The following is a 16,984-nucleotide window of genomic DNA, read 5'->3' on the forward strand; positions in this document are numbered from 1 at the left end:
CCATTGCTAGCGTGAATTCTGTAATCCAAAGAGTCTTTTAGACATAATTTTCAGCATTTCGTGATTAACCATTATTGTTCTGGTCCTGAATCAGACTCATGGAACTATAAGAAATACGAGAAATATACATGGATGAAAGTGTCGAGTTCCTATAATTTCCTGTTGGTGCATGTGAGCGGCGGCAGTGTATATACTACACGTACACACACACAGACGTTTTGTTTCTCCTTTTACCGATAGATGCAAAAATCTAGTGTAATTCCTCTTGTGACCCCGCACCAAACAAAAAATATTGTTGCGTATCTCCCGAAGCCCGTTCCCGTTACAAAGGGGGGGTTAAACCCATTTTTTCCCCCTGGGTCTTCGAGGCTGAATCGCCACTTCCGGAGCAAGCGTGAAAAAGGGTATCGGGACAACTTCGCACGTACCTTTAACCCACGCTGCCACGAAAGCGGGGACCGAACCTTGCACAAGCCACGCTTAATCGAGTGCGCCCGAGCGGTATGCGTATCATGTGACTCGTGCTGTTACTTATTATGGAACCCGATTCGTGCGGTTCTATTCGTATCATGCGAAGCCAATTGATGGAAGGGACAGGAACGGTCAAATCAGAGGAAGAACACAATTTTTTATTACTGTACAATGATCAGGATAAAGGAAAGGGGACACAGAGCAGATGCTTAACAATGTTAACTTATTACCCAGACAAAGGGCCCACTCACTCACACGGGAAAAGAAGAGAAGAAGTTCGCACGCCAAGCGCGCTTTGCCGTCGGTCCCTCCCGTGCAGCTCGCCTGGCGTGGCTCTCCGATGTTCACGGCACGTATGCAGGCGAAGGCAGGCAGGAGGAAATCGCGCATCTGTGGCCCGCCGCGGGTCGTCCTCTCGAGCGCGCGATTAATACAGCGCAGGGCACGGGGAAAGTTCGTGTACAATAGGCAATTCAATTCGCTCGTGCTGCAGGTCCACTCGCGTTCTCAAGCTCAACCCAACTCACTCTCACGGGGAACTGTAACTCGTCTCACAACTCTGACTCATCTCCCGTCTCTCTCCTTAACTGTTCTGCCAACTCGACTCTTTCTGAGGTGGGGGGACTCGGAGCAGGGTTTTATGGCCCTGCCCCAGAGTCTCACTCGAATGTTCCAAACCCCGCCTCTGGTCGTCGTGGTTAGCCACTCCCCTCGAGCCCTGATTGGCGGCTCGTTCTTACCGACCACTCCTCCTGCAGCGCCTCCCTCCGGCCTCGCTAGACCTGTTCAGGCCTGCCGCGTGGCATTTCAGCGCCAAAAGAACACCTAAGCTCACTGGCCTACTCAACGCAAAACTAAACACAGGAAAGGACTACGCTTACATTCACTAAGAAATAACTGAACTATCGCGAGGCTTCATGTTGTGGTGCGTCTACCTACGAGGGGGATTTAACCTTTATTCCAAAACCACAACAATATATATTTATAACCGCACTCACTGCCCATACAGCTCCCACTAACACCCACCCTCCTTCCAAACATTGTCAAGAGTAAATATTGTTTTAAACTTACCCTGTACATTGACAAGCTCCAGATATGACCAATGTTCACCTGACGTAATCCCTCAAGGTTCAAAGTCCACTCACTGGTAGTGATGGTCAAAGGCTTGGGTATAACCCCTGTCTACAAACTTTCGGGCCTTGCACCGATCCACGTGGCCTAAGGAGTTTGCAGTACAGGAAGCTGCACTCTCAGCTTTTTGGGCAAGGTCAGAAAGGCTCCAACTCTTTCATTATTCAGAGGCACACCCATTTCTCGTCTGAAATTTTCCAAGTATTTTTAGCTTATTTTTGAAGCTTTGTGAGCCATTTTAGGTAACATTCCTGGTCTCGCACTCACACTATATGTTTGGCTTCCCTGATGATCTCTGTTGCTAGGGGTTTATCCGCATGCATGCCGAGCATTCAGGGGTGGATTGCATCATTTTGAAAAATCCCGTATTGAGGCATAATTTTGGAAATGACCTAATTGATAGAATTTCAGCACGTTTTTTTTTTTCGTGAGAGAAGCACTATAATTTATTTTATTTATTTCAATAATTGGTGGAGAAGATTGTCATGGGGACCGCAAGGCTAACCCCCGCTCTTGCAGGGAAAATGGCCTTTAAAATGCCTGTTGTTTGTTTTGTATTTCAATAATTGGGGGAAAAAAGTTTGAAATTTTATTCCAGGACATCCTGATAATGGTAATTACAGCCAGCATTTTGTTTGCGAATCATGAGGGAGGCATTTTAAATTTGACCAATTACAGCAATTTGGTGTCTGGCAATGGTCTTGTCTTTTTCATTTGGGATGACAGGATGGCCAAGTTAAAAAAAGAGTTAAACAGGTCACAAGAAACATTTAAAAAAAGAAAAAAATCTCCCCAAAAACAACCAAACAAGGTAGGGAAGAATGACAAAGTAGGAATGACACCACAATACACCACCATAATCCTTTTACGGATTGCCATCATGACATCTTCACACGTTTCCATCTCAATCCCATAACAACTAAAATACACAATTACACAAACCCACACTAGAAATTGACAATTCCCTCAAACATATAAATCTTCACAGAATTGTTATTGTTATGTCGGCGGGGTAGAGTGATATGTAGAGTCAGGTAGATTTGTGTCGGTATCATGCTCCGATTGTCGTGTAGAAACCTCGATGTAATCAGTTATGTTTAGACTGTGTGTTTCGGATTAAGTGATATATTCGTCCCCGCCATGAAGGGGCGGGGCGTGGTAACTAGCTTCGGGCCTAAGGATGAAGTATCCCTTGTAAGTCTTACCCACTGTGATCTATCCTTTGTCCCTTATGGCACTGCACATAGACACTAGTGAGAAAGGCCCATTAGTACTCTAATTGAACAATTAAGAAATAATAACTAACTGGAAGCCAGACATCAAGACCAGGGTGAACAACCCCACCTGGTTGAACACACATCGAACAGGACAGGCGACTCTGTTAGGCCACACCCCGGAGAGCCACAACTGGTCGGGGGGTTTGATGGGCAGAGAGTGATTGGTTAGCGCAGGGAAGCACGATTGGACAGTGATTGTTGAGGAGGAGAGCGCGAAGCACTTGGCCAATGGTGAAGGACTGACGCGGGAAGAACATTCTAGAGGTCGGGAGGTGACGGACTAATTGGGCAGGGGAGAGAGATGACATCAGAGGAGGGATGATAAAATATCGATCGGCGACATTCTCTGGGTCGGCTTCTTCTTTTTCCATCCTTGGTCCCCTGTTTCCTTCCTTCCTTCGTCTTCTGGCTTTTGTCCTTCGTCCTTACTTCTTCTGATTCTGTGGCTGGTGTATTGATTCTGCACACGCCAGCGAACAGGCGTCAGTGGCGCGGTTGAGGAAGAGGTCGCGGTTTGTGGACTCGGTGAGAGAGGCGGAAGCTTCGCACGGCTGAGGCCATGCCGAACGCACCGAGAGGCAGCGAGACTTCACGGCGAGCGGTCGGAGGGGATTCAAGGCGCCCCTGTGGTCGAGTGGACTTCACGGCGAGCGGTCGGAGGGGTTTCAAGGCACCCCTGTTGTCGAGTGGACTTCACGGCGAGTGGTCGGAGCAAGTCTGCGTGCGTTCCCACCAAGAACGGAGCTGAGTCCAGACGGTGCGCTCGAGGCCGACGAGTGCAGGCGAAAGACCCCAACCGATCAGCTATGTCACACATAAAATGCTAACCCCCATTTACAGTGCATTCAGAAAGTATTCAGACCCCTTCACTTTTTGCACATTTTGTTATGTTGCAGCAACAACAACAACAACAACAACAACAACATGCATTTTAAGGCCATTTTCCCTGCTAGAGCGGGGGTTAGCCTTGCGGTCCCCATGACAATCTTCTCCATCTTGCCCTATTTTCTGCAACTCTCCTTGTTAACCCCCTTGCCCGCATTTCTTCTTCCACCATCTTTAGCCAAGTCTTTCTCGGTCTTCCCCGTCCTCTACTTCCTTCTACATTCATTTCCATCACTCTTCTCAACCAGTCACTTTCATCCTTCCTCAACACATGACCAAACCATCTCAACCTGTTCCTCTTCACAGCATCAATCACAGGCTCTATTCCCATCATTTTTCGCAATTAATCATTTGTCTTCCTCTCTCTCAACGATACTCCGCACATCCATCGAACCATTCGCATTTCCACCCTTTCCAACCTTCGTTGCTGCTCTACGTTCATTACCCATGTCTCGCTCCCATAAATCATAACACTTCTCACACATGCAGCATACACCTTCCCTTCAGCTTCAACGACACTCCCCTCCTCGTCAGCACGCCACTCAGTTCCCGAAACTTCTTCCATGCACATCTCACTCGAGCAACCATTGCCGAGTCTGATCCACCTTCTCCATTCAGCATGTCTCCGAGGTAGCAAAATGTTTTCACACCTTCCAGCTTCACGCCGTCTCCAAGATCCAACTCAACATTTCCTCCATCTGCAGCTCCTGTGCACACCTTACATTTGAATGTAGCTGCCACACTGGTTAATGACCCTCTCAGACCACTACATTTTTGATGAACCCACTCAGCGCACATTGTACATTGAATGGAGTTCACTCCGACACCCTTCCTGCACACAGCACAGGGCCACTTCCCAGTTCTTTCCACCTCACCACATGCTTTACCACTTGCCATCACCTTCGTCTTTCCAATATTCACCTTCAGACCTTTTGTCTCCATACATTCCTTCCACTTGTTCATCTTTTCCTTCAGTCCATCCATACTTTCCGCAATCAACACCAGATCATCTGCACACAACAACTACCATGGTAAACCCTCCTTTACGTTCTGAGCCAGCACCTCCATCACAGCTACAAATAGTAGTGGACTTAGTACCGACCCCTGATGCACTCCCACCATCACCTCAAACTCACCACTGTTCCCGTCCTTCGTCCTTACAGCTGTGCGCGCTCTTTTGTACATTGCCATCACTACTCTGATCAACCATTCCTCCACTCCTAACTTCCTCATTGCCCATGTCAATACTTTGCGTGGAACCCTATCGAATGCTTTCTCCAGATCAACAAACCCAAGAAACAACTTCTTCCTCTGTAACTTCTTCCTACAAAAAAATTTCTGCTGCATTGAAGGTTCCCAAGAGCACAGTCGCCTCCATAATTGGCGCGGTTGAGGTCTGAGAGTTAGGTCACATGAAAGTCCACATAATCTTGTTTCTCACAGTCTGAGAGTCCTTTCGGTGCTTTTTTGCAAACCCCAAGCGGGCTTTAATGTGTCTTTCACTGAGGAGAGGCTTCCGTCTGGCTACTCTGCCATAAAGCCCAGATCGGTGGAGTGTTGCAGAGTATGGTTGTCCTTCTGGAAGTTTCTCCCATTTCCACACAGGATCTCTGGAGCTCAGCCAGAGTGACCATCGGGTTCTTGGTCACCTCTATTACCAAGGCCCTTCTCCCCCGATTGTTCAGTTTGGCCGGGCGGCCAGCTCTAGGAAGAGTCCTGGTTGTTCCAAACTTCTTCCATTTAAGAATTATGGAGGCCAATGGGCTCTTGGGAACCTTCAATGCAGCAGATATTTTTTTGTAGGCTTCCCCAGATCTGTGCCTCGACACAATCCTGTCTCTGAGCTATGCAGGCAGTTCCTTCGACCTCATGGCTTGGTTTTTGTTCGGATATGCATTGTCAGCTGTGAGACCTTATATAGACAGGTGTGTGCCTTTTCAAATCATGTCCAATCAATTGAATTTACCACAGGTGGACTCCATTCAGGGTGTAGAAACATCTCAAAGATGATCACGAGAAATGGGAGGCACCTGAGCTAAATTTCAAGTGTCATAGCAAAGGGTCTGAATACTTATGTAAATGTGATATTTCCGTTTTTTCTTTTTAATAAATTTGCAAAACTTTCTAAAATCCTGTTTTCTCTTTGTCATTATGGGGTATTGAGTGTAGATTGATGAGGGAAAAAATGAATTGAAACGATTTCAGCATAAGGCTGCAACATAACAAAATGTGAAAAAAGTGAAGGGGTCTGAATACTTTCTGAATGCACTGTATGTACGCTGTGCGGTGCAATTCAAATGAGAGTACATCTATAAAATACATACTCTAAAACCACACAAAACAAGTCTGGGTGGTGTTACGTGGTCCTCCCGGTAACTACCTGGTCTCGGTGACCCCCGGACCGTGAGAGGAACTCCGCCAGAAAGATCAATGGTTTATACGCTTTCGTAACGCAATCAATATGAATTCCAGTCAATAAAAAACCCCACACCAAGGATCCGGAATAATCAATAATATATTCCCCGAGCCATCAACAATCAACACCCATCAACAATCAACAATCAACAATTAATCACCAACATTATTCAGGTGGCCTTCCTCTGTAACTTACGATGTTACAGATGGCCTTCCTTTTTTTAAATTTTTTTAATTATTATTATTATTATTATTATTCAGATGGCCATCTTATATATGTGTGTCCCCTTTCCCCACTCCCGACCCCTTGGGTACTCACGACCCCTTTGGTCTCTGTCCCTCACAATGTCTCTGGGCCCCTCCTGACCAAGATGATGGTCGGCTTCTCCGCACACGGGCGGTTGAACGAACCCCTGGCTGACGTGCTCCCAAACGTGCACGTCACGTACCGGGAACAACGGTTGCAGCGCACACCTCCTTGCCAAGCAAACCGGGCAAAGCAACGCGCCACTGCACTTGTCCAGCGCGCGAGGCCCCAGGTGCGACCCGTACGCGTCCTTGTAGACGGTGAGGCGAACTGTGTAGGACGCTGGGTTCCGTGCACGAACCCACGGCAACTTGATGTGTCAAGGGGTAATTCCTTTCGCCAGCCGTGTTTTCCAACGCAGCGTCAGACGCTGCTCAATATCGATACCCTCGCCTCGGAGCTCGGCGAGGAAGAGGAAGAAGATCGTCGCTTCTCCAGGACCTCGTGTCTTTTTCCTTCCGTTTCCGGTCTCCTTTTTCCCAGAAGGGCTCCTGACCCTTTAATCACAACAACCTTTAATCGACTACACATTGATAAGCAAAGACCTGAATAGTAATTCACATGAATTCGTAACACTTCCCCCCTTCAAGAAAGAAAGTTTGAACCCAGCGAAAACTTTCTTTGCCGGCCAACTTGGATAAACAAATCAGATAACTCACACCCCCAAATCATCAGTTCCCCCCGGGCACAGTTATCACTTTAAAATAAAGCAACAAAATTTCACACAATCCCCTAGATTAATTCCCTCTGGACCAAGCGTCAACCACTTCTAGTTTCTCTTGAATGACGGTTAAGAGGTGGTGACCAAAGCCCCAAAGTTAAACCTCTCGATAGCACTTTTTTTTTTTTTTTGGGAGGCCCAGCTGAGTATTCCCTACATGGACGCCTTAAGGAATGTGGAGTTCACGGTTAGTCCGGGGAGGAAAGTTCATTACATGGACGCCTTTAAGAACGTGGAGTTCACGGTTAGTCCGTGCAGGAAAGTTCACTACCTGGATGCCTTTAAGAACGTGGCGTTCACGGTTAGTCCGTGTAGGAGCCCCGGCTCGGCGGCTCCACCGTATATAGTGCTTCAACTTCTCCAGACTCCTAACAGTTACGGTGGGACCCCTTGTCCCAGCCGTTACCTGACTGGCGGTCTCCTTCTCGGCCAGTGCTCTGACATTCATTCTTTCGGGAGGTGCCGTAACTCTGGGAGCCTCCATAGTAATATCGGCTGCTGCCAACCCCAAAACTACCGCCAAGTTGTCCTCTTCTGTAGACCTCTCGACGCCTACGAAATGCCTTCCCTACTGTTATGGTCCGACCCTCCAAATCCTTACCATTCCAATTCTTCTCTGCCTCTCTGGCGTCTCTTGTGCTTGCAAACGTGACAAAGCCGAACCCTCTTGACCGTTGCGTTTCCCTGTCTTTTACCACCCGCACTTCCACCAGCGGCCCATATCTGTTGAAGACAGAGGTCAGAACTTCTTCCTCTGTGTTGAAGTTCAGTCCCCCTACAAATAACTTGGAACTTTTGTCGCCATTCCGAGCTGGGGTGGTGTTATTTCCCCTGCGGGGCTCTTTATCCCCCCTCGGGTTACCATAAATTTGCCCCCCGGCCAAATCATTCCCGATAATCACAGATACTCCCTCTACAGGAAGCGTGGCTTGTAAACCGACGGTGACCGGTCCTGACACCAAATCGGATTCCAAATGATATACATGAAGTGGGGCACTAACACAGCCACCGATCCCTTGTAACCGAACACTATCACCAGTTGCGGTACTCTTTGACAATGGCAAAATGTCTTCAAGCATTAAGGATTGATGGGCTCCTGTGTCCCTCAATACCCTAACAGGTCTTGGGTTCGTCAAGTCTCCCTCGAGGGAGACAAACCCCTCATAAATAAATGGTTGGTAACTCTTCTGTGGGCGATTTCTTACGCTAGCCATCGCATTCGGAGTAGTAATAGTCGGACTCCGCTCTGGGTTGTCCCTTTTCATGAGGTAACAACTGGACATCAAGTGTCCAGGTTTCTTGCAAAAAGCGCAAGTAGGCCTGGAGGAAAAACTCGTGGTCTGCCTCGGGCCCCCCAAAAAATAAGTTTGTCTTGGGCCCGTAGCCCCCTGATTTCGAACCGTTCGGGTATCAGCGTTGTCCCCATAATCATCTCGAGGCCGCCGCCATGTATTGTCGTTCTCCGCCCCTGCTGTTCCACACCTCCCCTGCGGAGACCTAGGCGAGGAGTTAGGTTCGTGGACCCCTATTCGGTGTGTTAAGGCATAATCATCGGCCATGGTGGCTGCGTCCCACAACTTCGGTACTTTCTTTTCCTGCAGGTACACTTTGATGTCCTCGTGGACACACTGTTGAAATTCCTCCACCAGCATCAGGTCACGCAATGCTTCGAAGTCATTCCCGACTCCTTTTGACTCACACCACCGATCAAACATGTTTTCTTTCACTCTAGCAAACTCCACATGGGTCTCACTCTCCCTCTTCCTGGCATTCCTGAATTTTTGCCGGTAAGCTTCCGGAACCAACTCATAGGCTTTGAGGATGTGCTTCTTCAATACCTCATAATCTGCACATTGGTCCATTGGTAGCGCCGAATAAATCTCTTGAGCTTTACCCACCAGCACACTTTGCACTAGTATGGTCCAGGCCTCCTCCGGCCAGTTTAACTGTCGAGCCACTTTCTCAAAGTGTGGAAAAATTTTTGCGACTTACTTTTCACTGAAGGGTGGAACCAGCCTCACATGTCTGCCCACATCCCAGGTGTTCTGGCTAGGTGTCGACCCCGTCAGCAAGGGTGGTACCTCTCCCCGTTCTCTCATTAAATCCAGCTCCTTGAATTTCATCTCTTGCTGAAGCGCCAGATCACGTTCCTTGAACTCCCTTTCGGCTTTTCTCTCCTCTGCTTCGAGTTCCCTGGCCGCTCTCCTCTCCTCTGCTTTTCTCCCTTCTAACCTTTCCTGGAGTTCTCGTTCCACTCTCCTTTCCTCTGCTTGGTTCTCTTCTCTCCTCTCTTTTGCTTTCCTTTCTTCTTCTGCTCTTTCCTTTTCTGCTTTCCTTTTTTCTTCTGCTAACCTTTCCTGGAGTTCTCGTTCCACTCTCCTTTCCTCTGCTTGGTTCTCTTCTCTCCTCTCTTTTGCTTTCCTTTCTTCTTCTGCTCTTTCCTTTTCTGCTTTCCTTTCTTCTTCTGCTAACCTTTCCTGGAGTTCTCGTTCCACTCTCCTTTCCTCTGCTTGTTTCCCTTCTCTCCTCTCTTCTGCTTTCCTTTCTTCTTCTGCTCTTTCCTTTTCTGCTTTCCTTTCTTCTTCTGCTCTTTCCTTTTCTGCTTTCCTTTCTTCTTCTGCTCTTTCCTTTTCTGCTTTCCTTTCTTCTTCTGCTCTTTCCTTTTCTGCTTTCCTTTCTTCTTCTTTGATCCGTTCCTGGCTCCGTAATTGCAACTCCAGTTTCCGGAGCTCAACGTCTTCTGGTTCTTCGGGTAGCCACTCCCAGGCTAACTCGTCCCATGTTCCTAATCCCACCATAGACTGTATCACCGTGGTCTGCAACTCTGCCTTCCTCAAATTAGTTCGGACCTCCAAGTTAAAATGTTTGGCCAATTTCAAGAGGTCCGCTTTTAGTAACGCTCGGAACTGTGCCTCACTCGGGGTTACCGCAAAGTTCTGTGCCACAAACGCCATGGTGCCTATCATTAACACCTGTTAACCTTCACCCAAGACTTTACCCCCAATTTCCCCAAAAATTTACCAATTAATACTTAATTAATAAATTTTAATTAATAAAAATATTATTTTATTATTTTATACAATTTTAGATGCCGGACGTAGACCCAATTGCGAATCCGCAAATCGTAATTTGGACGAGCCCCCAATTCTGTTACGTGGTCCTCCCGGTAACTACCTGGTCTCGGTGACCCCCGGACCGTGAGAGGAACTCCGCCAGAAAGATCAATGGTTTATACGCTTTCGTAACGCAATCAATATGAATTCCAGTCAATAAAAAACCCCACACCAAGGATCCGGAATAATCAATAATATATTCCCCGAGCCATCAACAATCAACACCCATCAACAATCAACAATCAACAATTAATCACCAACATTATTCAGATGGCCATCTTATATATGTGTGTCCCCTTTCCCCACTCCCGACCCCTTGGGTACTCACGACCCCTTTGGTCTCTGTCCCTCACAATGTCTCTGGGCCCCCCCCTGACCAAGATGATGGTCGGCTTCTCCGCACACAGGCGGTTGAACGAACCCCTGGCTGACGTGCTCCCAAACGTGCACGTCACGTACTGGGAACAACGGTTGCAGCGCACACCTCCTTGCCAAGCAAAGCGGGCAAAGCAACGCGCCGCTTGTCCAGCGCGCGAGGCCCCAGGTGCGACCCGTACGCGTCCTTGTAGACGGTGAGGCGAACTGTGTAGGACGCTGGGTTCCGTGCACGAACCCACGGCAACTTGATGTGTCAAGGGGTAATTCCTTTCGCCAGACGGGTTTTCCAACGCAGCGTCAGACGCTGCTCAATATCGATACCCTCGCCTCGGAGCTCGGCGAGGAAGAGGAAGAAGATCGTCGCTTCTCCAGGACCTCGTGTCTTTTTCCTTCCGTTTCCGGTCTCCCTTTTCCCAGAAGGGCTCCTGACCCTTTAATCACAACAACCTTTAATCGACTACACATTGATAAGCAAAGACCTGAATAGTAATTCACATGAATTCGCAACAGTGGGGATTTGCAATCTTATGCATGCAATTTGCATAATTTTGCAAAGCTTGACTGTCATACTTACTTTGAAACAAATTTTTTTTTTTGTAATGCTATCATTAAGGTGTGTGTACAATCTGGTTCATTTTGTATAGGTTTGTTTGGATTAACTTTATTTATACATAAACATTTTTTTCAGTATGTGATGATTTTCCAGAAACAACTACTTATGTCACTCATTTTATTTTTTTTACAGATACATCAACAGCTTGGTTCAGCCCATTACATTCCAAGAGATCCAAGATGTGGAACAAGGTGTCTTTGAAGAAGCACACCATGACACACACGCAGGAGTCACCATCTGAAATGTACAAGTGCATTTACTGTCATTATAGCAGTAAAATGAAGAACAAATTGTTTCAGCATGCGAAGATGCACATGAGGAATAACATGTATGAGTGTTTTGTCTGTGGTAAAACCTTTCCTCGATTACATAAAGTTACGGACCACATGATGAACCACACCGGAGAACGTCCGTACAAGTGCTCTGTTTGTGGGAAGGGGTTTAGACGGTTATCGGATAGAAAAGTTCACATGAGGATCCACACTGGAGAGCGTCCATACAACTGTTCCATCTGTGGTAGGTGTTTTAAACAGTCGGCACAGAGAGACTGCCACATGATGACTCACACCGGAGAGCGTCCATACAAGTGTTATCTCTGCAGTAAATGCTTTTCTCGGTCATCTACGTTGAAGATACATATGAAGACCCACGCCAGAGAACGCCCTATGATGGCAGAAATATGCGACGGATTCCCTAATTGAAGTAGCACAACCTAATGACTTGTTTCAGAGATTGTTTATCTCAAAACAAACTTGAGACTTGTTTCAAAACAATAAGTGGCGAAGCACCAAGACCTGCAAAATGATGAGAAAAAAAATTGAGATCATCCAAGTGAAAGTCAAAGCAACCAGAGTAATGAAGGAGAACCTTGTGGAGGAATTGATGGAAACGTTTGGAAATATTACAATGATCTACAATTGGAAGCTGTCTAAGGTTTAGTAAACATTTTTACAAGTGACCTTGCTGCAAGGATATTGTGATGCGCTTCTGGATGGAAGTTTGCAATGCCCTGAGAACGGAACTATTACAATTGCGAGAGTGGACAGCTGGAATTGGTTGATTGTATGCATGTTCGCTTATCCTAATCCTAACAAATGGTTTAATTCAGAGCCTAATTGCACGACAGAAGTAAACGAGCAACACCACCTTGTTGCTAAATGAATAATTGATAATAGACTCACGAGAACAAACAAACACAGTCATAAACTAGAACAGCACACGGTAGAGTGCACACCTCCGCCTGGATGAACAGTTTACATTTTGTATCCAGTGATAGGTCGGATCTGGATCCGGACATGAACCAAAATCTATCAGCTTGTTCTTGTCACCTAACCAAGTCATCCAACTAGTTTTGTCATAATCTGTCCACACCATTTTGAAATATGCTATGTATCGTTTTTCACCCTTTCACTCAATGGTAAAGAATCACTTTAAAACAAGACCTATAGTCTCATAACGGTGTAGCCGGGCTTATGTGATGCTTTAGTTGAATGGGATAATGTGACCTGGGCAAATACCAGTTAGCAAATAATGTAGAGATTAAATTGTTTTGGCTTCAGCCATGGACATGCAGTTTGTGAATGACTTGGGTTAAAAAACGGTGAATGGCAAACTATGAACCAATAAATTCCACATTCCTGTGTCACCTTCAGTTAAACAAGAGGCATTGACAGCAGGTTCTTTATAGTTTAATTCCAAACAGCATCATCATTTATGTGTGTTTTAAATATGCAATTTTAGCTCTTTCACGAGCCTCGATTCAGTATACAAAAAAAAGAAAAAATATTCCAATCACAAATTGATGCAATGGTATTAATATATCAAAATATAATGTTAACTCACGATTGTATTGAGATATCAAACCAGCAAACCATCATCTGTTCACTTCCGGATTTGGGAGCAAGGTTCGTGTCGATCCCATTTCAAAATCATATAATTGTATTGAGAAATTTCTGAAACCTCCTACCTACCTTACGACACCCACTGGGACCCCAAAACGCTCCACAGAAGGTTATTATATTTCCTTCTTGTAAAATATGAAACTGTAATGGTTACTAAATGCTGTGCACCTGTCATGTGACCAGATCCTCAGCTCTGATTGGTGTACGTTTGATTGGTGTACGGCTGCCAGTCGGCCATGTTTAATATCATAGCTAAACAAAATGATGTGCATATGTATACCATCATGTATTGTGTTTGTGCCAAATATTAACAAAATCTGTCCATACATGTCTAGAGATATGGTTACGCACGGATGAACGAACGGACAAGACCCAAACCATAAGTCTCCGTTTTGGGGTACCAGCGGGTGTCGTAAGGTAGGTAGGAGTCATTCACGAACCCGCTTTCAATGCCTGAAGTCAAAACAATTTAATACTTGCATTATTTGCTAACTAGTATCCCCACCCAGGTCATACTATCCTCTTCAATTAAAGTATCAAAGATGCCCGGCTACGCCGCTGTTAGACTTTCCGTCTGACTTTTCGTGACTTGTACTGTCAAAAACAGTCAGGCTGATTGATGAGTTTGCGTACGATTTCTTTTATTGTTCTTTAAACAGGCCTCATATGAAACTTTTACAGTTCAGGTTTGTATAACAACACTGTTGAGTGCTGGGAATGAGAATTAAGGAAAATCGCAAGATTTCCTAAAATCACCCAATAAAACGTTTTTTGAGGGGTCGTTTACCTTGTCAATGGATGACCAGTTAGTTGTGCCTGATGTCCATATAACAGGAGATCTTCAATGACTGAAACATATGCATATAAAATTGTGACTTACACATAAACATGCGCATATTGATGTTGAAAAAGTAGACATGTCACTTATATGATAAAACAACACAAACATTTTCTTTAAATACAAAAGTGGGGCTTGACAGGATGGCCTCGGAGTACACACACTTGGCTTTAAGCTGTCCAGCTTGGGTTTGCATCCTGATCCAACTTTAAACTATCGTCCTGGTGTTTCACAGGCAGGGTGAGGAGAGGGCAGGGGATCATGAAGATATGCATCACAAAGTAGAATTCATGGTGCTGATATACATCAGAATGTAGGGTTCATGGTGCTGATGTACATCACTATTTGTAGAGTTCATGGTGCTCATGTACATCACAATGTAGGGTTCATGGTGCTGATATACATCACTATTTGTAGAGTTCATGGTGCTGATATACATCACAATGTAGGGTTCATGGTGCTGATGTACATCACTATTTGTAGAGTTCATGGTGCTGATATACATCACAATGTAGGGTTCATGGTGCTGATATACATCAGAATGTAGGGTTCATGGTGCTGATATACATCAGAATGTAGGGTTCATGGTGCTGATGTACATCACTATTTGTAGAGTTCATGGTGCTGATATACATCAAAATGTAGGGTTCATGGTGCTGATATACATCACTATGTGGGGTTTATGGTGCTGATATACATCACTATGTAGGGTTCATGGTGCTGATATACATCACTATGTAGGGTTCATGGTGCTGATATACATCACTATGTGGGGTTCATGGTGCTGATATACATCACAATGTAGGGTTCATGGTGCTGATATACATCACAATGTAGGGTTCATGGTGCTGATATACATCACAATGTAGGGTTCATGGTGCTGATATACATCACAATGTAGGGTTCATGGTGCTGATATACATCACAATGTAGGGTTCATGGTGCTGATATACATCACTATGTGGGGTTCATGGTGCTGATATACATCACAATGTAGGGTTCATGGTGCTGATATACATCACAATGTAGGGTTCATGGTGCTGATATACATCACTATGTGGGGTTCATGGTGCTGATATACATCACTATGTGGGGTTCATGGTGCTGATATACATCACTATGTGGGGTTCATGGTGCTGATATACATCACAATGTAGGGTTCATGGTGCTGATGCACATCACGATGTGGGGTTTATGGTGCTGATATACATCACAATGTAGGGTTCATGTTGCTGATGCACATCACGATGTGGGGTTTATGGTGCTGATGCACATCACAATGTGGGGTTCATGTTGCTGATGCACATCACGATGTGGGGTTTATGGTGCTGATGCACATCACGATGTGGGGTTTATGGTGCTGATGCACATCACGATGTGGGGTTTATGGTGCTGATGCACATCACGATGTGGGGTTTATGGTGCTGATGCACATCACGATGTGGGGTTTATGGTGCTGATGCACATCACAATGTGGGGTTTATGGTGCTGATGCACATCACAATGTAGGGTTCATGGTGCTGATATACATCACAATGTAGGGTTCATGTTGCTGATGCACATCACAATGTAGGGTTCATGGTGCTGATATACATCACAATGTAGGGTTCATGTTGCTGATGCACATCACAATGTAGGGTTCATGTTGCTGATGCACATCACAATGTAGGGTTCATGGTGCTGATATACATCACAATGTAGGGTTCATGTTGCTGATGCACATCACAATGTAGGGTTCATGTTGCTGATGCACATCACAATGTAGGGTTCATGGTGCTGATATACATCACAATGTAGGGTTCATGTTGCTGATGCACATCACAATGTAGGGTTCATGTTGCTGATGCACATCACGATTTTTTTTTTTTTTTTTTTTTTTTTTTTTTTTTTGTATACAAGATCGAGGCTCGTGAAAGAGCGAACATTAATCACACAGAAAGACAAACCGACACATAAAACATATAACATCGGGAGCGGTAGACAAGATGGGGAGAGAGGGGGAAGGACACAAACACAACATTTGAGAGCAGGGACCGAGAGACATGGAGACATCGAGAGATGAGAGAGAGGGCGAGGGCTTTGGGGGGGGGGGGGGCATGGGAAGGGGGCGGTGGGAGAGGTATAAAACATATGGACACTGCCAGGACTTCCAGGAAAGAAGTTGGAATTTCAAGCAAGGTGGATCTGGGGTGAAATTAGCGGGGGTAGAAAAGATCAAGGTTTTGGATGGGGGAAGATAAGAGATGGTGGTGAACAGCTGTTTTAAAGACCTGGAGGGAGGAGTGGGATTGAAGGGAGTGAGGGAGTTTGTTCCAGAGGCGGGAGAAAAGAAGAATGAAAGAGTGAAGGTGAGCAGAGAGCCGAGATTTCGGCAGTTTAACCATCAGAGGGTGGCTGGCAGATCTTGTGCGACCTGTAGGAATATTTGGGGGACAGAGCACAGAGAGAGCTGGGGGTGCAAGGCCGGAGAGGAGTCGGTAGAAGACAGAAAGACCACCTACCTGCCTGCGGTGAGTGAGTGAAAGGCCCTCAGAGATAGCTTCATCGCGGGAGATTCCAATAATTCTGAAGATGTGGGGTTCATGGTGCTGATATACATCACTATGTGGGGTTCATGGTGCTGATATACATCACTATGTGGGGTTCATGGTGCTGATATACATCACAATGTGGGGTTCATGGTGCTGATATACATCACTATGTGGGGTTCATGGTGCTGATATACATCACAATGTAGAGTTCATGGTGCTGATATACATCACAATGTATGGTTCATGGTGCTGATATACATCACAATGTAGAGTTCATGGTGCTGATATACATCACTATGTAGGGTTCATGGTGCTGATATACATCACAATGTAGAGTTCATGGTGCTGATATACATCACAATGTAGGGTTCATGGTGCTGATATACATCACAATGTGGGGTTC

General features: G+C 45.8%; 1 protein-coding gene across 2 annotated transcripts in view; it reads left to right on the plus strand.

The window, feature by feature from the left end:
- Window positions 1-13,079, plus strand: part of LOC137429857 (uncharacterized) — a 44,717-nt gene extending 31,638 nt beyond the window's left edge. For both annotated transcript variants that reach the window (XM_068120167.2, XM_078779938.1), the window contains exon 5: window positions 11,444-13,079. In XM_068120167.2, the coding sequence (XP_067976268.1) occupies window positions 11,444-12,012 (569 nt within the window). In that variant the 3' untranslated portion in view covers window positions 12,013-13,079. The remainder of the gene's footprint in view (window positions 1-11,443) is intronic.
- Window positions 13,080-16,984: the final 3,905 nt, after the last annotated feature.

This window comes from Myxine glutinosa, chromosome 6 (genome assembly GCF_964187855.1).
Source record: "Myxine glutinosa chromosome 6, kmMyxGlut1.1, whole genome shotgun sequence".
NCBI lineage: Eukaryota > Metazoa > Chordata > Myxini > Myxiniformes > Myxinidae > Myxine > Myxine glutinosa.